General features: G+C 40.9%; 1 protein-coding gene across 5 annotated transcripts in view; it reads left to right on the top strand.

Annotated features, from left to right (window-relative positions):
* LOC106884249 (dyslexia-associated protein KIAA0319-like protein) overlaps window positions 1-23,638 on the top strand; it is a 94,010-nt gene that overhangs the window by 60,680 nt on the left and 9,692 nt on the right. For all 5 annotated transcript variants that reach the window (XM_089351735.1, XM_089351732.1, XM_089351734.1 and 2 more), the window contains 15 exons: window positions 1,064-1,124; window positions 2,788-2,886; window positions 4,776-4,879; window positions 8,135-8,222; window positions 8,755-8,844; window positions 10,686-10,818; window positions 11,981-12,045; window positions 13,198-13,358; window positions 15,332-15,455; window positions 17,005-17,137; window positions 17,960-18,108; window positions 19,079-19,230; window positions 19,912-20,050; window positions 21,738-21,808; window positions 23,262-23,362. In XM_089351735.1, coding sequence (XP_089207861.1) covers window positions 1,064-1,124; window positions 2,788-2,886; window positions 4,776-4,879; window positions 8,135-8,222; window positions 8,755-8,844; window positions 10,686-10,818; window positions 11,981-12,045; window positions 13,198-13,358; window positions 15,332-15,455; window positions 17,005-17,137; window positions 17,960-18,108; window positions 19,079-19,230; window positions 19,912-20,050; window positions 21,738-21,808; window positions 23,262-23,362 — 1,670 coding nt within the window. The remainder of the gene's footprint in view (window positions 1-1,063; window positions 1,125-2,787; window positions 2,887-4,775; window positions 4,880-8,134; window positions 8,223-8,754; window positions 8,845-10,685; window positions 10,819-11,980; window positions 12,046-13,197; window positions 13,359-15,331; window positions 15,456-17,004; window positions 17,138-17,959; window positions 18,109-19,078; window positions 19,231-19,911; window positions 20,051-21,737; window positions 21,809-23,261; window positions 23,363-23,638) is intronic.

Below are 23,638 nucleotides of genomic sequence, written 5' to 3'. Positions count from 1 at the left end.
GTTAGCAATAGAAGTCCCTATCTTATGTTTGATTAAATATTCTGAAATATTCTAGATAATTTGAATCTTGATATTTTTTTAATGTTCTCTGCCTTTGCTCGACCATTCTGTTTATATTTTGATCCCCGTCCGTTGTGAGCATATTCAGCACTTTACCACCATCTCCATCCTGCTTCTCCTGCACTTCACTCAGGATGGGTAACCATGCATCTCCTTTGTTGTAACAGCACACCTGTTTCTGTCCTCATTCCTGATCTCTCTCTGGCCAGGTAACCTTGGACCTCTTCTACAGCATGATACTTGTTTCTGTCTCACTATAACCTTTCATCATTCGACACAAGATCACCTCCTCCAATGCCCCCTCCCCTCACAAAAGATTTTTGTCTATTAGGTTACTTGGTGACCCTGTCAGTGCAGGTGCCGAGTGAATTTGATAGATGGAAACTGAAAGAAGCCCATCATATACATGTGTGTGTGTGTGTGTGTGTGTGTGTGTGTGTGTGTGAAACTTTTTGTTTCCTTGTCTTGACATTGTACGGTAGTTGTAAATGAATGTCATTGGTGCTCTTAGTATTGAAGGAGCACCAAGCAGTAATATACTAATTTTGACATAAATTACCAGCTAATTGACTTAGTGATTTGGTGGGGAGAGGAAGCAGTAAGTTTGGCAGGGACTCAGTTGTGTTGCCATTGTGGTCTGAGGACCTCAGTCATCATGTGCTCTCATTGCTGAGCGGATCATCTTGAGCACTGTGTGCTGTCAGTCATTCTGAGGCTAGCCTTGTCTGCCTCACCCCACATCATTCTAGCTCTTTGTTTCACACACACACACACACACACACACACACACACTAAATATCACATACTCATACATGAGCACACATTCTCCTAATCACATGTGCACACACACACACACACACACGCATGCATGCACGCACACACACACACACACACATTACTAGAAATTCAGGTATGGGTTATTTGTTTTGGTTTGGCAAAAAAATATTTCTCCAAGACACCCAACTCCCAGTACTCTAATAATAATGTTCTTCTAATCTTGTAGGTTACTACACCTCAGAATGCCACTGATTCCATAGTTACAACAACCAAAGCAGTGCCAATATGTAAGTATTTACCATTCTCTTGAAGTTGTTGGTCTGTTTGCATTCCACAGTGTAATGATAGAACAAGGTGTGTGTGTGTGTGTGTGTACAAATTCACACTTATACATATGTTTAAGCATGTCAAAACTTGAAAATGTGTATGTGTATGTGTGTGCATGTGTGTACACGTGTATATAAACTCACATTTGTATGTGTATAAAAAATGTAGGTATATTTGTGTGTGTTTGTGTGTACAAACTCACAAAGGTGTGTGTGTGCACCAAAAGTGTTGCTCCTTTCACCGTCCGTAATACCTTTTCAGCTGGTTTTACATGGATCCCTTTTGTAACTAAAAGATCAAATCACAATCAAAAATGGAAATGGTAGTTGTGGCCGATGCCAGCGCCACCTGACTGGCTCCTCATGCTGGTGGCATGCAATAAGCAGCATTCGTGCATGGGTCATTGCAAGTGCTGCCTGACTGGCTCCTCATGCCGGTGGCACGTAAAAAGAACCATCCGAATGTGGTCAAAACCAGACCCCTTGCCCTGACTAGCTCCTGTGCTGGTCACACGTAAAAGGCACCATCTGAATGTGGCTATTGCCAGTGCTACCTGACTGGCTTCTGTGCCAGTGGCTCGTAAAAGGTACCCACTACACTCTTGGAGTGGTTGGCGTTAGGAAGGGCATCCAGCTGTAGAAACATTGCCAGATCAGATTGGAGCCTGGTGCAGCCTCCTGGCTTGCCAGTCCCCAGTCAAATCGTCCAATCCATGCCAGCATGGAAAACGGACGTTAAACAATGATGATGATGATGATGACAAGGCAGTGGTATTTGTTGTTTTATTTTCGATTCAGAGGAAGAAATGTGTGTGTGTGTGTGTGTGTGATGGTGGTCTGTCCCACTGAGAATGATATACAAGCTTCCAGTTTGATCAGCAAAATTATCTTCTCATCAAATGGATGCAGCTGTGCCTCCCCTTCACATATTTCTCTGTGATATTTCTCTAGTGGAGGGCAAGTAATGAATGCTGTACACGACACATCACCATTTACTGTCCGTGTTCCGTGCTGGGTATGGAGTGGACACTTTGACAGAATCTGACAGTTCCACGCATGACATTGTACTCTAGTTTCTGCTTTGGTTGGATGCCCTTCCTAATGTCACCAATCACTTTTGGGTGCTTTGTTTCATGGCACCATCACTATTGAGGTCATTATGCAGCTCACATGACTATGAAACCCAAGGCAGGACAGGCAGTTTAGTAAAGTCTGGGGTCTTGTAGAAGGGGCTACACAGCTATTCACAGGGGGTGAGAATGATACATTCCTAATTTATTAAAAGTTCCTCATCTTGGACAGAAGGAAAACAAAGATTTGGTAGATCTTAGCAACTGGGAATGAGAAAGGGAGATAAATCCAGAAATGGTATTTGGATTAGTGAATTCCTTGCCTTTTCTCTTCTGACGCTTATTTTCATCTAAAATATGACAGTCTGACTGACAGACAAATTTCCATTCACCAATGTGTTATAGAACCACTGCACTGAGTCTTCTTACCTGCACATTTGGCCTATTTTGACAGCTACACCGTTTTTGGATACTTAACATTCTTCAGTTAGTTCTTTTTCATTCAGTTGATGTCTGTTTCTCAGCTTTTGACTTTTGCAATTCTTCTCTTCCAGTGCCTCCATTAAAAGTGTCCGCTGGCTCCAACAAACGTCTGCAACTTCCCAAGAATGAAATTATTCTTACTGCATATGTTATGGATGAGCCATTAGAAGGTAAATCAGATTTCAATTTTTCCTTGTTTGTATTTTTTCTTTTTAAATTAATGTTTTTACAGGTGCAGGCTGTCTGTGTGTTTGAGAAGTTCACTTCCCTGTCATGTGGTTTTGGGTTCAGCCCCACTGCATGGCACCTTGGGCAGCTGTCTTCTACTATACCCCTGGGCCAACCAGTACATTGTGAGTGGAGTTGGTAGAGAGGAAACTGAAAGAAGCTGTGTGTTTGTTGTAGTTAAATGTCACCATCATACAAGCAGCGTCCATTCATTTGAGATCTGCTGTGAAAACCTGTCCAGTTCTTGGGTTGTTCATGTTTGAAGGACTCGAGGGAAACGTTGGCTTGCTTGGAAGCAAAGGAGAGGATGGTGACTAGGAAATCATACAGCTGTATAAAATATACTTTCATATAAATTTCAAATGACTTGTGCAAGCATGGAAAAGAGGACATTAAAGCAATCTTTTATTTGATTCAGTGGATTCCAACCATACTGGAGCACTGCCTCGAAAGGAAATATTTTTCATTGTTTGCTAGGATTGGAATCCAGATCTACTGTAAATCATGCAGCTGTGGTTCCCATTTAGTCAATCTGCTATTTCTTTCACAGATGATGTTTCTTGTATGGTTCGGGAATGTCGGCCATAGCCTTTTTCTTCGTGTTCGATCCTGTGTCCCATGTTCTCTTCTCCAAAGACCTGGCTGGGCTGATGGCTTGTGTTGGTTGGCCTCATGGTTACAGTGGACGACGAAATATGTTGTGGTGATAGGGACTGACTGGGGACACTGCATCAAGGGTTGCTCAGGACAACCGAAGCTGATACCAAGAAATGGTGAATGTAGCAATGCACTGCAATGGCGCATGTTTGATGTTTTCATCAAAATTCAATTTTATTTTCATGGTTTTAGTCAAATGACGACAGGATGTGCTTTCCTTGCATGCATCATGGCTATTAACGATGTATAGGAGTGTTTTATATCTTGCATAGCTGACTATACTTGCTGTATACAATAGTATATACACATAGGTGTATATAGAAACTCAATCAGGCCTGAACTAGCTTTACATCTTGCTCCACCAAATCATAAACCAACTTGCAATATCTTTCCATGCATAAAATAACTCGGTTAATGTGAAATAGTGAACTAAGAATAATGAAATGCCATTGCAGAAGTTCACATATTTCTTTGTTGTTGGCATTCATTTCTGTTTTCGGTAAAAGATGGGCTTGCATTGTAGGTGGACACTTGTTAATGTGTGGCTTTGACTATGTAACTGTGAAGTTACTAATATAGTATAGTTATATATTATGTAACTGTGACGTTTGACTTGTAGGTGAGCAGTGTAATGCCAATGGTCATTGCCATCTACAGAAATAGAATATAATAGATATTAAGTAAGAGATTCAGTGAAATAGGAAGAGTAGGAGAGGTGAGTTAAGGTGGTAGAGGTTAGAGAAGGATGAGGGAAAGAAAGCAGATAAGGAAGAGGAAGAAGGGAGTGGACGAGTTGAAAATCAAATATAAAGGAATGCAAAACTATAACAGCAATGGTGAGAAGGTTAGATGCACATTTCTGCGTCTTTGGGCTATGTCAGTAGCATGTACCCACTGCCAATCACATGCTAAGACAAACTCCATTGCTATTGATATACGAAAACAGTGATTAAAAAATCACTAGTGTTGCAAATAACCACCAGACTGAATAAAAATCTGTTAAAATATCTTGGATGAATGCTACAGTTAGTTTGCCTTTTCCTATTTACATTAAGTATGATATATGGATGACTATTTTAATCTAATATTGCTTTTGTTGCATATATATATATATATATATATATATATATATATATATATATATATATATATTGGCTTGCTTTTCTAATTGCAGGAAAGGAGTTCCATTACAAATGGTCAATGATAACATTCCCTAAAGGTGCTGAGAAACAAGGGTCAATGACTGGACCAGACAGTAAGACATTTATTCTCAAAGATGTAAGTTCATTGCCAATTTACTCTCTCTCCCTTTCTTTCTCTCTCTCTCCCCTTTCTTTTTCTCCTCCCTGTCTCTTTGTATGAATTAATTGAATGACAAGGGACTAGGAATTATGTAATCAACCTCATTAACGTCACAGTTTGTTTCTGCAGTGTACTCAGATTTTAAAAGCTCTGAAGAAGCTATCGGATGTTGCCCAAGCTCTCAGCTCTGAGTGCATTGCTTCTTTTAGCAGAAACATCTGTAAGCTAATGAAGCTGATTAGAGGTAGGGGTCCACCAAGGTTCCGTCCTCAGCCCCCTATTATTTACCATAGTCCTCCAGGCAATCACAGAGGAGTTCAAGACAGGTTGCCCCTGGGAGCTCCTCTATGCTGATGACCTTGCCCTAATTGCGGAGTCACTATCAGAACTAGAGGAGAAGTTTCAGGTGTGGAAGCAAGGTCTAGAATTGAAGGGCCTTAGAGTCAACCTAGCTAAAACCAAAATCCTAATAAGTAGGAAGGTAGATAAAACACAAACCCCTTCAGGTAGATGGCCCTGCTCAGTATGTAGAAAAGGAGTAGGTAGTAACTCTATAAGATGTACCCGGTGCAAGCTATGGACACATAAGAGGTGCAGCAACATCAAAGGCAGGTTAACTAGCAAGTTAGTTTTTGTTTGTGGCAGATGTTCAGGTGCAATAAAGACTGCAAACAAACAGGAAACAACTTCTATCTCATTCCAGGGTGAAAAACTAGAGGTAGTCGATAGCTTCCGCTATCTGGGCGACCAAGTTAGTAGTGGGGGTGGGTGCGCTGAAAGTGTAGCTGCTAGAATAAGAATAGCCTGGGCAAAGTTTAGAGAGCTCTTACCCCTGCTGGCGACAAAGGGACTCTCACTCAGAGTAAAAGGCAGACTGTATGACGCATGCGTACGAACAACCATGCTACATGGCAGTGAAACATGGGCTGTAACTGCTGAGGACATACGTAAGCTCGCAAGGAATGAAGCCAGTATGCTCCGTTGGATGTGTAATGTCAATGTGAATACCCGTCAGAGTGTAAGTATCTTGAGAGAAAAGCTGAACATTAGAAGCATCAGTTGTGGCGTGCAAGAGAGACGATTGCGCTGGTATGGACATGTGAGAATGGAGGAGGGTAGCTGCGTGAAAAAGTGCCACACCCTAACAGTTGAGGGAACCCGTGGAAGAGGTAGGCCCAGGAAGACCTGGGCTGAGGTGGTGAGGCAAGACCTTCGTACATTGGGCCTCACCGAGGCGATGACTACGGACCGAGACCTTTGGAAATGGGCTGTGCGTGAGAAGACCCGGCAAGCCAAGTAAGATCGTTGCCAGTGCCCCTGGACTGGTTCTTGTGCGGGTGGCACATGAGATGCACCATTTTGAGCGTGGCCGTTGCCAGTACCGCCTGACTGGCTCCTGTAGGATTTTCGAGCGAGATCGTTGCCAGTGCCCCTGGACTGGCTTGTGCGGGTGGCACATAAAAGACACCATTTCGAGCGTGGCCGTTTTCGTGCGGGTGACACGTAAAAGCACCCACTACACTCTCTGAGTGGTTGGCGTTAGGAAGGGCATCCAGCTGTAGAAACTCTGCCAAATTAGACTGGAGCCTGGTGTTGCCATCCGGTTTCACCAGTCCTCAGTCAAATCGTCCAACCCATGCTAGCATGGAAAGCGGACGTTAAACGATGATGATGATGATGATGATGTTCTTGTCATTCAATCAATTTATATTATGCCCTGTACTGAACTAATGCTTTCCTCTAAAGCCTATCTTTATTGAGTCCTAACAGCAGGTTGTCTCACTATGTCTCTGCAAAATCATTTTACATATACACTCACAAATATGCACACAAGAATTGGTAATTCTGAAACATGGTATTGATGTTTGTTTATTTTTTTTAATATTCCATGTTGAGGATCTTTCAGTCCCACCCGACTTATTAATCTCTACATACACGGGAGATATTAATGTGACTGATTTTGCAGCTCAAACATCTGAAGTCAGGGACAATATGTAAAAGGGTTCCATTTGCAACTGCTCTCAATATTTCTCATTTCTTTTGGTTAGTGTTTCTTAGGAGCACCCAGGCACGGGTGTGTGCTTAAGAAATTTACTCTTCACCCACATAGATTCTGGTTCAGTCCCACTGTGTGGCACCTTGGGCAAGTGCCATCTACTATAGCTCCAGGCTGACCAAAGCCTTGTGAGTGGATTTGGTGGACAGAAATGAAAATAAATCTGTCATATATATCTTCCTCATCTTCTTCTTCAGTTAACATCCTGGTGGTGGTTGTGGTTAAAGTATGGAAGGAGGGACCAGTCCAGATGTGTTACCATGGTGAAGATGAATGGTTGCCCCACATTATATGAGTGGATGGGACTAGCTAGGAAGTAAGAAGAGATGGTTGTTATGGTGTGCCAGAGCAAACCCTCGAGGGGCCAGAAAGGATATGGATGAGGAAGGGAAAGAAGGGGGTGAGTAGTTATAAGAGTGTGAGGGGAGAGTGACAGATGGTCAGAGGTAGGAGTTAGCAGTGAAGGTAGTGACAAACGAGTGGGAGTGCAGCTTGATGGGAAAGGGCAAGGGGAGAGAGATGAGGAAGTAGGGGACGATGAGCAAGGAGTGGAAGGGAGGGAGACATGGAGGGAGATAAGCGTGGACTTGGTAGCTGATGAAGGAGGGCATTGGGAATGAAGGCAGAGATGAGATGGAGAGTAACTGGAGGCAGAGATGAGATGGAGAGTAACTGGAGGCAGAGATAGGAGGTAATTGGGTGAATATAGTAAGGATGATGATGAAAATACAGGAGGGAAGTTGTGGTGGGGAGGCAGTGACTGGTAACGCAGAGTGTTGGGGGATGGGGAAAGAGTGGAGATGTGGGGAATGTTTGATAGAGCAGAATGGGTATCGGGACAGGGCCTAGGATGCAACCACAGACAATGCTTTTAGGATCTGCATGTGTGTGTGTTTGTGTGTCTCCTTGTCGTGACGTTGTGTAATAACTGTAAATTCATTCATTTCCAATATTCTGTGGAATCATCTGTGGCCATGGAGAAATGTTATTTTGCTTGGAAGCAGGTGAGGGTTGGCTACAGGAAGGACATCTGGCCATAGAAAATCTGTCTCACTAGTTTCTTCTTCACTCTTTAACCTTCAAGAAAAGAAATATGTGCATGTTTTTTTTTTTGTCTTCTTTTTGTGTGTGTAGTGTATTATAATTGTTTAATTACTTATTGTTTTAATATTTAGCTTGTTGCTGGTCTTTACACTTTGAAACTTGAAGTTACTGGAAACAACCGAGCTGGTGAAGCCTATGTCAATGTAACTGTGATCCCACGTAAGTAATCAAAATAACCATTTGTGTGTTGCGTTTGTAATTCAATCCTTTAGCAATCAGGGGCATTTTGTCTGTTTTTACATTCTGAGTTCAAATCCCACCAAGGTCAATTTTGTCTTTCATCCTTCAAGGGTTGATGGAATCAGCAAGACTCTCCTCCACTAAAATTTCAGACTTTGTCCCTTATACAGAAAAGACTTTAATTATTATCAAGGCTATTAATTACTATATTAATTAGCAGGGATTTTATCTTGAGGTTTGGTGACAACAATTCTCCTCAAATCTCAAGAATCTTTCTTAGGATTCTTGAAGAATATGGAATGGTACTTTTCTGCAGGTTGACATTGTGAGTCTCAGTTCCAATAGTTTTCAGTCTTTTAGGTAACATTTTCAGTGTTGTGCCAAGAGCATTCTTTACCACAGGAAGGAACCATTGTCATTTTTGTCTACCAAAATTTCTTCTTCTCTTTGACTAGTTCCAGTTATTTCTCAATTTTCTCAAAGTATTATTATTATTATTATTATTATTTAGCAAAGAGGATTAATAAACCTCCAGTCGCTATAATTAAGCCAACATCTCTCCAGATCAAGTTACCTACATCTGCTATCCTTGACGGCTCAGGTGAGTAGACAGGCAAACACCACTGTTTTATATATATTTCTATGTGTGTGTGTGTGTATGTGTTGTTTTTTTTTACATTTTATTCAGCCATAATATGTATTGAATAAATATTAATGCTAAGTAATACTACGAATTCTGTGTGTGTGTGTGGCTGTTCACACACACACACACACACACACATCTATCTGTCTACCTATATATGTGAATGTGTGTGTGTATGCATGAGAGAGAGAGAGAGAGAGAGACTGACTGCTTGTATTTTCTCGTATATTTGTATATAAATATATCTTTTTTTTTTTCTATTTATTCAATTAAATGTACAGAGTTCACAGGAAATGGTACAGCATCGTGGTGCTGTTAAACTGGGTGGTTTGTTAAATGTCCCACCTGAAATGTGGACAAAGAAAACATGAATAATGTCTTTGTGGATTTTCATGCTTCTTCCTCTCTATGTCTAAAAATTATTAAATAAGAGCCATTTATATTGTTGTTCAGCCACATATGACATAAACCCACTTGATGGCGCTTCTTTGTAGCGTATCTCAACACCTCCTCCTCTTGACAGATGTCTAAACGATGTTAGTGTTCTGTTCCTTGAATCTATGCCCTGACACATCTTCGCCATCTTCTCTTTCGCCAACCGAGGCAGCCATGTATCTCCTGAAAGTCTCAGTCCGGCTGTCATACTCTAACCCCTCGTCACCTGTCATCTCCCTTAACATGACACCGACTTCAGTTGAGTGGGGTCTTGTCATGGTGTTTGGAAGGACATCATCCAGCTGTAGAAATCCTCTCAAAATGAATGTTGGAGCTTGGCGCAGTCCTCTAGCTCCTGAGCTCCTGTCAAACTGTCCAACCCATGCCAGCATGGAAAAACGGACATTAAATGACAATGATAGGAAATTTTAAAAAACTAAAAGTTGGATCATATATTCAGTGAAAAACAATGATAAAAACCAAAAATTAAACATTTAGCTAATGACTAATGTTATTTTCAATTGGAATTATGGGAGATAACTCAAGACATTTCGGGCTTTATAAGGGGCTCTTCAGCAGAAATATTTGCAATTGAATCACTCAGTAAATATACAGAGTTGTATATTTACTGAATATACAGAATTTGTTCTTGTGGAGAGAAAGGTATATAATTTGCCTGTCTCTGGAACTGATGAATCCTTCAATAATTCTTTTCCTGGTCACATTTCATGACACCTACAGTTTGTTTAAACTGAAAAACCAAGCTTCTCAATTTGACATCAACTCAACATAAATCAAAACTAGCCTGGGAAGCATCTAAGCTACTTCTCCTCCTCCTCCTCCGACTTATATTCCCTGCCACTACACTCCCATGTTTGCACACTTCCACACACCCTAAGAAACCACATGTACCCTATACCACCATACCCATGCTGATCTCTATTCACAGAATCCCTCCTATCCATGTACACACCACCCTACCTCTTCCTTCCTTTTTAACCCTTACAGCGACATTCCCACCTTGCCCCTAACCTTTCTTTCCTAGTACTTTTCTCACCACCTTTCCTCATACTTTTTTTTTTCCTGATGAAGAACTAATCTCCAAAGATTAGTGAAGACAGTTTCCCTCTTTAAATGTTAAACATCATTGGTTATAAGGTTTCCCTTCCATGTTGTCTTCTTCAAGGCAGTGCCCCAGCATGGTCCCAGTCCAATAACTGAAACAAGTAAAAGGTAAAAGACCATTGTCTTTGCTGTGGGGATGGAATTTAATTTGCCCTGCAAAGGTGTGTTTTTTGTGTGAATGCTTGCCCCCTATTCCCATTGCCATTACTAGCAGCAGTTTCTTGCCTCCAAATTTGCAGACAGCACAGATGACATGAAGGTCGTCAAGTATAAATGGGAAGAGGTCAGTGGCCCCATCAATGACCGACCCATCGAAAGTAATGCATCCATGTTGAAACTTAATCATCTGGAACCAGGGAAATATCAGTTTAAGTAAGTATATTCCATCTCGTCTTCATCTTTTCTATGTTAAATGGAAATAAGTTGTCATTTTTCACTTTGATTTTCTCTTCATCTTTCATGTTTTGAATGCATTTAATACCTGTGTTTTGAGTTGTTATGTAAGATAACCATTACATAATAATATTACCCTCATCAGTCGACATTTTAAAATATAAAGATATATCAATATCTGGCCTGTATTTAGTAGTTGTCTGGATAGTCTTAGAAACCCACCAAAGTACAAAGAAGGTGGGGGGAGATAGCCTAAAGGAAAGATGTGTGTGTGTGTAAGAGGTAGGGAAAATATAATAAATATATTATTAAACAGGCAATAAATCCTAATTGCAAAGATGAAATAAAAAGAAGGAAGAACAGCAACAGATAAACATTAGACACCAAGTGATAGGCAAAAAATATAGACAGGACAGTGCCAAATATAGCATCTAATTACTGATAAAATAACTGAAAAAAAAACTTAAGAGTTCCAGCCATTTCTATTGGACCATAGCATCTTTGACAATGTTTGTAGTATCACTGACTGCTGCTTTCTATAGAACGGATATAAACACCTACACACATTGACACACACACACACACACACACACACACACACACACACACACACACAGTCCTCTGCTGAGTGGTTGTTGTTAGGAAGGGCATCCAACAGTAAAGATCCTATCAAAACACAGAAGTTTGGTGCAAGCTTCTGCCTGACTGGTTCTTGTCAAACCATCCCACCCATGCTAGCATGGAAGGCAGACATTAAACAATGATGATGATGAAATACATAGGCATATATGCATGTATATTCACACATATATGTACAAACACATACAGCTGTGCATATACACACATACAAGCTAAGAAGAATAGTAGTGATGGGGCTTCTGGAACAATTGCTTGATACAGTAGGAACTTTTGTATCATTCAAACATACTGGAACTGTTACCATTAACCATTCTGGCCTGAGGATTGTCCTAAGCATGAAACTTTTGAGAAATGAGTTGTGAAGTGACTGGACCTAATGACATAGAATATTTACTGTCCTTTACTCTACAACACATAAGGAATGTGTGTGTTTTTAAGTATAAATATGTATTTTTTGTATACATGGATACATACACATTATAAAATTCATTTTTATTTTCAGGTTAACCGTGACTGATTCTGATGGTGCCACAAATTCCACTTTAGCTAATGTTACCGCTATTAAAGGTCAGTGTATTTCCATTTCTTTTACAAATTATTCGCAAGGCTGTTGAGTTTCATTTCCTGAATGATAAAATAATGCTTTACAAAATCCAACCAGTTTTCATAAGTTTGTATTTGTAAAACTAAACTGAAGCAAACCAGAAGACAAAACATGTGGAGGCCCCCAACTCTTGCCTGCATTCCAAGCAAGGTGTTTTTGCTTCATTCCACTGGTATTCATATGTCAAAGGCTTAAACTGTTTATTGGAGATTATAAACAAAGGAAGGCGCAGGCATGGCTGTGTGGTAAGAAGCTTGCTTTCCAATCACATGGTTCCGAGTTCAGTCCCACTGCGTAGCACCTTGGGCAAGTATCTTCTGCTATAGCCTCAGGCCAACCAAAACCTTGTGAGTGGATTTGGTAGATGGAAACTGAAAGAAGACAGTTTATGTGTATAGACAGTTGGAACCTGGAGCAGCCCTCCAGCCTTGCCAGCTCTGGTCAAACTGTCCAACCCATGCCAGCAAGGAAAGTGGACATTAAATGATAATGATAATGATCATTATCGGTTAATGTCCATTTCCCATGTTAGCTTTGGTTGAATGGTTTGACGATCCAACATGCAATAGGGCTGTGTCAAGCTTTGGCAGGGTTTCTGTGACTGGATGCCCTTTTCAATGCCAACCAATTTAGAGAGGGTACTCGGTGCATTTTGGTGTTGTTGCCAAGTAACTTGCTTGAGAGGAAAATAAGGAGAGAAAGGGAAAAAAGAAATCCTTTGACTAAATGTAGGGGAGAAGTAGTATTTGAGGGGTGGGGGTCGTTTGATGGACAGTGTTGAAAGGCTGAGTAAAGAGGCTAGATGGCTTGTACCCGGCATTATATAAGGGTGGTGAGAAGAAAAGATAGTATAGTAGTGAAAGGGTACGCAGAGCAGACCTTCAGGGAGCAAAGGGGTGTGCATGAGAGGATGCAATGGATTAAGTGGGGAGGGTTATAGATTATCTATTCTAAGTAATTAGTTTCTTATTGGGAAACTCGTTTTGTTCTTGGCTTCAGTGATTTACAACCCTTCAAGGTTACTCTCTCATTTCATTGCACATTAGACTCCCCCCGCCCCCAGTTATTTATCGACCAATGTTATTTGTGTTCGTTGTTATTTCCTTCCTCTTTAGAAACTGATTACCGTCCAACAGCAAACGCAGGATCTGACGTGGTCATCAACCTGCCAGAGAACTCGGTCACGCTCTATGGAAACGCCAGTACTGATGATAAAGGTATTGTCAGTTATGAGTGGACAAAATCATCAGATGACCACTTAGTGGCCGACATGATGGTAAGATACAGTTTTTAGGTTATTTTTTATCACTGGATTGACAATGTTGTGTGTGTGATTGTGATGGTCACTTTGCAATCATGTGGTTTTAGGTTCAATGCCTTTGTGCAGCTCTTTGGACAAATGTGAATTTGGTTGAAGGAAACTGGGCAGAAGCCCATCTCACACACACATGCATACATGTGTGTGTTTTCTCACTGCTTAGCAACCTGTATTGGTTTGTTTACATTCCTACAATTTAGCAGTTCAGCAAAATAAATGCTGGTGGGGATAAGTACTGGAGCCAATTTGATTAAATTCTTCAATGTGGTGCCACAGCATGGCCACAATCCAATGATTGAAGCAGAAGATAAAAGAGAAAATCCAAAACATTCTCCAGAACTTTCTAACATCTCTGCCTGAAACCCAATATTCTTTATGTGTAGCAGCAGCTGAAGAACAAGACATTCTTCAGTTGGTAGCATGTCTAAGTAGCCTGGTCTTGTAATGCCATTGGCAGAATATGTAGGGAGAGAAGTGATAAGCATGCAGCAGCAGCCTTGGAAGGAATTGTTGTGTCTTTGAACTAATTACAGACTTGTGTGTAGAAAAGGCTGTTCCTTATTAGGCGTTAGGAAGGGCATCCAGCCATAGAAACCACACCAAATCAGACTGGAACCTGGTATAACTCTACGACTTACCAGTTCCAGTCAGACCATCTAACTTTGGCCAGCATAAAAAACGGATGCTAAATAATGATGATGATGATATATAGTACCCTAATTGATGACTATTTGATAATTAATTCAAGTCATCTGTTGACTATGTCTCCATCCATTGTCTGAGATTACTTTGTCAGCCACAAAAAAAAAATGGGACTAGTTTGGCTCTTTTAAAGAATTACAGCAAAAAGAGTAAATATATTCAGCTTCACTTCTAGGCATAAAATCTTTTCCATTAAAATGGGTTGAAGTCAATTGGATTTGTTACCTCAATTCACTGGTGTTTGTTTTATTGCCTCTGAAAAATAAAAGAAGAAACCAAAAATATCAGAAAAACTGCTGCCAAAAGGTTGATCACCATTAAAAGACTATTCCCACATGTGTCCTTTCATGGCGAAACAAGTTTTTAATTAAAACCTTGTGAGTGGAATTGGTTATAAGAAACTGAAAGAAGCCCATCATATGTGTGTGTGTGTGTGTGTGTGTGTATGTGAGTGAGTGTTTGTGTTTCCTTGACCCACTGAACATCATTCGTTTCCAATATTCTGCATAAACCTGTTAAACCATGGGGAAATATTACTTTCTCTGGACATAGGTGAAGGTTGGCAACAAGAAGGGTATCTAACCATAGAAAATTTACCTCAATAAACTCCATGTGACCCATGCAGGAATGTAAAAGTGGATGCTAAAATGATGATGGTGATGATGATTATTGCCAGATGATTTGCAATGGGAATTGAAAATTTCCATCTTCAATGGATCATTGCCAGGGCCATGGATTGGCTCCCGTGCTGGTGCCATGTAAAAAGCACCATTCGAGCATGATCGTTGTCAGCGTCATTTTACTGGCACATTAAAAGCAACATTCGAGCGTGGTCATTACCGGTGTGACTGGACTGGCTCTCATGTAGGTAGCATGTAAAAAAAAAACCATCTTTTCAGCGTGGTCATTGCCAATACTACTTGACTAGCCCTCATGCCAGTGGCATGTAAAAGCACCCACTACACCCTCACAGTGATTGGCATTAGGAAAGGCATCCAGCTGTAGAAACTTTGCCAGATCAGATTGAGCCTGGTGCAGCCCCTGGTTTTACCAGTCCTCAGTCAAGCCATCCAACCCATGCCAGCATGGAAAGCAGACATTAAATGATAATGATGATGATGATATTTTTAAAGGTAGAAATACTGAAAGAAAGACAAAATTTTGGTATCCAAAAGCTATCATTCTTCTAATTTTTGTATGGTCTTAATATGAAAATATATTTCTTTTAGGGGGTTCGCTCTCCAGTCCTGAAAATCTCAAACCTTGAGGTGGGAAATTACAAGTTTACTTTGAAAGTCACGGATACAGGTGGACAGAATGCCACAGCAGACGTACACGTTTTTGTGAAACCAGGTTTGTTGAAAAAAACTTATGTATTCACTGTATTTCTTTTTTGTTTTTTTTATAATGTCCATGGTTGAATATTTTGGTTTTATTTTCATATTTTGATGGGAAATTTATGTCTCTGCTGTACAAATTTATCCAAACTGTTTACAGTTGTGTTAGGAGCGAGTGTCTTCCACTGTCATCCCTGGACTGACCAAAGCCTTGAGATCTGATTTTGTAGACGAAAACTTGAAGAAGCCTGTCAAGTGTGTGTTGTTGTTGTGATAGCTGTAAACGAATGTTGACATGGAAGTGGTGTCCTTCGGTTCCAATGTTGTGGGAGAACATGCCTGGCCATGGGGGAAATGTTACCTTGTTTGGAAACAGGCGAGAGTTAGCAGAAGGAAGGGCAGTCAACCATAGAAAGCCTGCCGAAAAATTCTGTGTGACCCACGCGAACGTGGGAAAGTGGACGATGTTGATAATGATGAAAACCTATCAAACTAATAAGGGAGCCTCTGCAGTTTGCTTGACCTGCTAGAAATAGTTACGTGCATCCCAACTGCATCATCCAGTGTGAACATTTATTTTATTTAAAAAAACCAATAAGGTATGATTTGAGGAGGGAGATCATCATCATCATCGTCACCATCCAAAAACGGACATTAAAAGAGGAGGAGGAGGATGGTGATGGTGGTGGTGGTGTTGATCTCTTTCAAATCATACCTTATTGTTTTGTTTTTTTTTAAACATTCACATTGGATAATGTGGTTGGGATGCAGCGCCTGGAAAGAAACCAAGTTGTTCGTGTCTTGAAGAGTTTTAATAAGAAATCAGCTGAATCTTGTCTGACATGGGATTAAGGAACAATGTCATGTTTTGGATGGATCGGAAGAACAGGAGTTGTTTGTTGTATTAATGAGGGGCCACCTGGGGTCAGTATTAAATGGGAGCCAGAGAGGAGAAGGGAAAGACAGAGAGAGACAGACACAGATGACAAAAGGATAGGAATGATGTTAAAAACCCAATTGATTTACCCATCATCATCATCATCATCATCATCATCGTTTAACGTCCGCTTTCCATGCTAGCATGGGTTGGACAATTTGACTGAGGACTGGTGAAACCGGATGGCAACACCAGGCTCCAATCTAATTTGGCAGAGTTTCTACAGCTGGATGCCCTTCCTAACGCCAACCACTCAGAGAGCGTAGTGGGTGCTTTTACATGTCACCAGCACGAAAACGGCCACGCTCGAAATGGTGTCTTTTACGTGCCACCCGCACAAGAGCCAGTCCAGGGGCACTGGCAACGATCTCGCTCGAAAACCCTACAAAGGCCAGTCAGGCGGTACTGGCAACGGTCACGCTCAAGATGGTACATCTTATGTGCCACCCGCACAAGAGCCAGTCCAGGGGCACATCAAACAATATTATCTGTTTCACGTGGAAATTAACGCTCCACAGTAATGTTTACTCTATAGTGGGTGTATTTGTCTGTGTGTATACACACACACACACACACACACACACACACACACATACACACAAATCTAAACAGATCTTCTCCTTTGCAGAGGTGAACCAGCCACCAATTGCTGTTACTGCTGGAGAAATAACTGTTGTATTACCAGTTGCCAGCCTCGTCCTTGATGGTCAGAACAGCACAGATGATAAAAACATTGAAACCTACTCGTGGACACAAACAAGGTAGGATGAATGTTTGCTACTTTCAATATTGTTTTGTGAGTTGGCAGAATCGATAGAACATGAGAAAAATGTTTAGTAGTATTTCTTCTGACTCGTTATGTTCTGAGTTCAAATTCCAACAAGATCATCTTTAACCTTTCATCCTTTCGGCATTGATAAAATAAAGGACCAGAGATGTCGTTAGTTGGTAAATGGGAATAATCTTATTGTGAATTCTGTCCCTACTCGTTTTCTATCTCATTCTCCATCTTTCTCCTTTCTTAAACCTACACACTATCAAAAAAAGATAAAGACAGAAAGTTGAAATGGAGTGATAGTAGTAGAAAGTGTGTGTTACAGGTACAGGCATGGTTGTGTGGTTAAGATTGCTTCCCAATCATGTGATCTTAGATTCTGTCCTGCTGCACAGCACCTTCAGAAGGTGTCTTCTGTAGCCCCAGGCCAACTAAAGCTTTGTGAGTGGGTTAGACAGAAACTGTAAGAAGCCCAACATGTGTGTGGGTATGTGTACACCTTTGTCTTGACACCACATGAGGGATGTAAATGACCTTCGCTGTCGTACAAGTTGTTCATTTCTAGTTTTCTTTAGAAAACATGTGTGGTCAAGGGGAAATATTACTTTGCTTAGTAATAGGTGGAGGTTGTGGACGGTGCTTTTCCTGTCACCAACCCTATGACAGGAAGAGCATCTACCTCAACAAATTCCATCTGTCTCATACGAACATGAAAAAGTGGATCTTAAATGTATGCAATATAGAATATGTTCTGCTGATTACGAAGGTTCTATGTTTTGTGTCTCCTCATGCTCCCTTTTTCTTGCAGTGGACCCCAGTTGACAGTGTCTAATTCAGACAGGAACATTGCCACAGCTACTGGGGACATCAAGGTGGCAGTGTACATGTTCAAACTCACAGTCCATGACATACAGAGACAGTCCAGCTCAGCAAATCTGAAGATCACTGTCGGCCAGAGTAAGTGGTTTTGGCTATCTTATTGTGTCTGGCATGAATGTGGGGTTTAAGAAGTTTGCCTCCCGACTAAATGGTTTCAGGTTCAGTGTTACTGCTTGTCTTCTAATTTAGCCCTGGGGTAAATGCTTTGTAAGTGGATTTGGTAGATGGAAACTGAAAGAATCCTTTTGTGTATATGTGTGTGTGTCTTGTTTTAACATTGAGTGATAGTTGTAAATGAGAGTCAGTGTCAGTCTTTCCAGTCTTTTATGAAAAACATGTCTGGCCATGGGGGGTGGAGTGGGGTAATATTAGCTGATCTGGAAAGAGGTGAGGGTTGGCAACAGGAAGGGCATCTGGCTGAAGGAAATCTGCCTCATTCAAACTCATCCAAACCATGCAAATGGATGGTAAACGAAGGATGATGATTTGTCTGGTGTCCATGGATAAAATTCTTTGTTGCTTAGAGGCTTTGCTCAGTACCGGGCATTGGTGAACAGTTGCAATAATTTTGTGGCAAAATCAACCTCTTCCCCAGATCCTTACAATTTTGTCTTTGAACCGATTGGTTGCTTTAATTTTCTTTTTCTTCAAGAACCACATGGTTTTAGGTTCAGTCCCACTGTGTGCCACATTGGAAAAATATCTTCTACTATGGCCTGGGGCTGCTATATCCCATGTGAATGAATTGGGTAGACAGAAACTGTGTGAAGCCTGTCATATGTGCATTTGTGTTTGTCCCCACCACCATTCACCAACCAGTATTGGTTTGTTTATGTTCTTGTCACTTAGTGGTTCAGTGAAAAAGACAAAAAAAAAACGATAAATACCAGACTATAAAGAATCAGCACTGGGGTTGATTTGTCTTTAACCAAACTCTTGAAGGTGGTGCCCCAGCATGGTCATGGTCCAGTGACTGAAACAAGTGAAGAGAGAAAAGACAAAGAAAATAATGTCTGTATGTTTTATAATTTCTAAACTTCTCTTTCAGAGGAAAACAAAGCCCCCGTGGCGGACGCCGGAGGGGACAAAGTGATTCAACTTCCAAAATTAATAGTTTTGCTGGATGGATCCCGTTCATATGATGACCAAAAAATTGTTCGCTACCAGTGGACCCGAGATTCAAGCAGTCTGGCTGCAGGGGTAGGTGTCACCTCGATTTGAATATTGCATTTCTTCTAAAGTTATTGGGTTCTTGTTTGGAAACAGATAATGGTTACTAAAAAGAACATCATCCAGTGGTAGACATTTTTTCTCAGAAAAGTGAACACACACACACACCCATTGTTTAGGATAGAAAATTAAGTTGTGCACTAATGTAATGTGATAAAACTGGCTCTCTTGCCTGACTTTTTGCAGTTCAGTGGCTTCCAAGTTAACAATTCCATTGGGATCATCATCATCATCTGCTTTCCATGCTGGCATGGGTTGGACAGTTCGATGATGTGGTTGGGATGCAGTGCCTGGAAAGAAACCAAGTTGTTCGTGTCTTGAAGAGTTTTAATAAGAAATCAGTTGAATCTTGTCTGACATGGGATTAAGGAACAATGTCATGTTTTGGATGGATCGGAAGAACATCCAGCTGTAGAAATCAGGCCAAAGAATGCTACTGGAGCTCAGCAGATCCCGTCAAACCATCCAACCAGTATGGAAAATGGACATTAAGTGGTTATGATGATGATGACAGACGGACGGACAGTTGGTCAGGCTGGTTGGCTGGCTATGAGGAAGAGTTTTTTTTTTTACAGTTGCAGGAATAAAGATAAAGAAAACTGTGTGTGTGTCTTTTATTGCTGGAATCACCATTTTCCTTTATATTCCCAGGAGATTGCCAACAACTCTAACTCGGAAGCAGTGCTGCAACTCATTAACCTAATCGCTGGCAGATATATCTTTACTCTTCATGTCTTTGACACTGATGGTCTGTCCAGCTCTGATTCAGCTTCCATTATTGTCAAACCAGGTAAGAACTGGGTTTTTAATTCTTTCCCCCTCCCCTCATCCATCCATACAGATTATTTTTAATTTACTTATTTATTTTTCTTGTGCTTTCAGTATTCTGTGATCACATTTTCTCTTCTCTGTTCTTGAATGACCTCATTTCAGTTTCGCTCTTGCAGTAATGTCCCTTCCATGGATCTTTCCATGGCCCTTTGCATTGTACCCAATCAATGTAACCCATGTCTCAGATATGGGTGCAGGGGGACAGTGCCATTGAAGAGACTGGTGTATAGGGCCTAGTCCAGCTTTGCTTTGAGCACATCTTTTATTGAGGGTTATTGGGGTTGACGTGTGTGTGTGTACAAGAGTTCCCAGTATAGTTACGTTTAATAAAAAAAAATGATTTATTTACCTAAATTTTAACATCATCATCATTGGATGGTTTGACTGGGGTCTGGAAAGCCAAGAGGCTGCACCAGGCTCCAGTCTGATCTGGTAGTGTTTCTACAGCTGGATGCCCTTCCTAATGACAACCACTCCGAGAGTGTAGTGGATGCTTTTTACGTGGCACTGACACAGGGACCAGAGGGGACTGGCAACGACCATGATCGGATAGTGCTTTTTACGTGCCACCGGCATGGAAGCCAGTCAAAGCGGCACTAGCATCGGCCATGTTTGGATGGTGCTTTTTACGTGCCACTGGTACAGGGGTCACAACTACAATTTCCATTTGATTTGATTTTGATGTTGATGTACTTGACTCAATAGGTCTCCTCAAGCATGGCATGTCACCCTAGCACAGCATGTGGTGGTGGGAGGGAGGAGGAGGAGGAGGAGAGCTGAAAAGAAACAGTTGAAGATGACTAATGTCTGTAGTGTGATGTCAAGAGAGGATTTGTTTGTTTATCAATGGGATGGCCATCATTGAATGTCATTCAGACTGTGGTGGTGGCCATGGGGGGGGGGGGGTCACAGTTGCATCTTCCAAATATGTGAACAAACTGACCTTATTTTATGTCACTAGGGACCACTTTCAATAAGGAATTTTGTGATAAAAGAATGTTTTTAACTTGTTTTCTTTCGACTTGTTCATGTCTGTTTGTCACAGTGTTTCATTAATTTTGCCAGCTGTCACTTGAACTATGTTTACAAATTCAGATATTTGTCATTTGATAAAGCTGTTATAATGCTTGACACAGCTGCTGTTCCTTATTTATATAAGAAGATATCAATAGCAGGACATTATGTGATATTAGCCTTTGTCTATTATTGTTCCACTTCCTAACCGCATTTCTGTTTGTCAGTTTCTCTTACAATGCAATAATGCCATAAATAGTCTTCATATCAGAGCTATACTATTACCGGAATGAGATTATTTGGCCTGGCTGACTGGTCATCCAACCTGTTTTGCTGACAGTATGTTTTGGCACTGAATGCACACACACACACACTTATGACTTTTGAGGTTGATGTTTTGTAGGGAAGAGTTGCAGTATCTTTATATATCTGTTCTGTACATGAATATGAAAAATAACCATCATGTGGCAATTGCATTAAGGCTATAAATATTCTTAGGGTATTCTGTGTTATGAAAAATGAGAAATAATCGTTATTTAACTTTATATCTGGTTCTGTTTTGTTTATTTTATTATTTATCTATTTTAATAAATGCCAATGCTGTTTATTGATCTGTTGATATATTTTTAAAGATCCAAGTGAAATAGACAAAATGGTTCTCGAACTTGATACAGACATTGAACATTTCACCGAAAAAAGTCTTGTGAGTATCTTTCTCAAATTTATTAAGTTTATATCTGCCCCCCCCCCCCCTTCGCCTTACCTTCCTCAAATATTGTATCTTTATCTCTCTCTTTCTCTCTTCCTCATCCTCTTCTGCATCCCACCCAACAGCATATCCTCTTCCTGTTTATTGTATTATCATTCCCATTCAGCTACCCTGCACTCTCAGACATCCTCTACTCACCCACTCTCTCTTGGCACCCCTGCTCCATTCATTCCTACTCACCTTATACCTTGAAGGGCCATCTAGACACCTCATCCCCCTTCCTAATTTTATTGCTTTCCAGCTCCACCCAATCATTTCGTCTAATACGTGAGAAGTCCTGTCACTCCTTGTCAGCAAGAAACCTTGTCTGCTCCAGCCCTTTTCTCTCACACTTAACCCCTCTCTACTTTTTATTCTCCCAGCATAAAGCGTCTCCTCCCCATTCATGGTTCATAATCTTGCAAGCTGCGTGGTTACCTCACTGGTGCTGGTGCCACGTAACAAGCACCTAGTCCTGCTGTAAAGCAGTCGGTGTTAGGAAGGGCATTCAACCATAGAAATGATGTCAAAGCAGACACTGGAGCACGATGCAGTCATTGAGTGCATCAGATCCTGTCAAACTGTCCAATCTAGACCAGCGTGGAATATGGTCATTAAATGATGGTGATGATTTACTCAATATCTTATCCTGATCAGACAATACTACTGTCTTTCCTTTTTCAGAACTGAGATGTGGAGATGTGTACCAAGTGTAGGTTTTACTGCACTGATTAGGCTTGCTTCCCATCCCTCTGGTCCTCGATTCATTCCCACAGTGCACAGCTACTTGGGCAGGTGTCTTATACTTCAGCACCAGGCTGACCAAAGCCATGTGAACAGGCTTGCTTTTATAAGAAACTGGAAGATGCTTGTCCTGGACGTGTGTGGGAATGTGAAAGTGTTTGTGTCTCCTTGACATTGCATGATTGTTGTAAATCAGCATCATTCTTTTGCAACATTCTGCAAAAACATGTCTGGCCAGGGAGGGGAAATATTACCTTGCTTGAAAACAGGTGAAAGATGGTGACAGCAGGAGCATCTGGCTGTAGGAAACCTGCTTCAACAAACTCCACGTGACTCATGCAAGCATGGAAAGGGGGACATGAAAATAATGATGATAACGAGGACGTAACATGCTAATAATATGCAAATCCATTCTCACAATCTCTAGTTATTATTGGTCAGCGAAAATAAAATGTGCATTCTACTACACATGAAATGTGGAGGAGTACCCCACTATCAAAAATGAATTAACTTGGTTCCTGTGTCTCAAGCGTACATTCCCAGAATTGAGTGGACTCGGCCCCTGTGAAGAATGGATTAAATGGAGGGGATTCTATTTTCCTCACTAAATATGTTATTGATTTGTTGGTGTTTTAACGTTATTGTTTTTGTTATGTATATCCAGAAAAATATTGAAAGTCAACTTGGCCTGCTGTTGCACATGACATCAGAAGAAGACGCTTACGTTCTGAGTGAGAAGGTTTATAAAGATTTCAACAGTGGACAGTAAGTTGCAAAGTGTTTTATCTGTTTTCTCACTCTTACTACCACCACCACCAATAACAATAATTCTTTCTCCTTCGGGAAAAAGGGCTGAAATTTTGTGGGAAGGAGTTAGTTACATCAAACCCAGTGCTTTATTGACCCTCTAAATGATGAAAGGCAAAATTAACCTTTGCAGCATTTGAATTCTATAATGTAAAATATTTTCTGTCGTTCATCTTCAGAGACAAGTCCTTGGTATGTTTGCAGGAACCGTTCAAGAGTCCATTGGAATTTGCT

The sequence above is a fragment of the Octopus bimaculoides genome, chromosome 4 (genome assembly GCF_046866305.1).
Source record: "Octopus bimaculoides isolate indiv1 chromosome 4, ASM4686630v1, whole genome shotgun sequence".
In the NCBI taxonomy this organism is placed as follows: domain Eukaryota; kingdom Metazoa; phylum Mollusca; class Cephalopoda; order Octopoda; family Octopodidae; genus Octopus; species Octopus bimaculoides.
The sequence above is the reverse complement of the archived record's forward strand: the minus strand, read 5'-3'. Positions and strand labels throughout refer to the sequence as shown.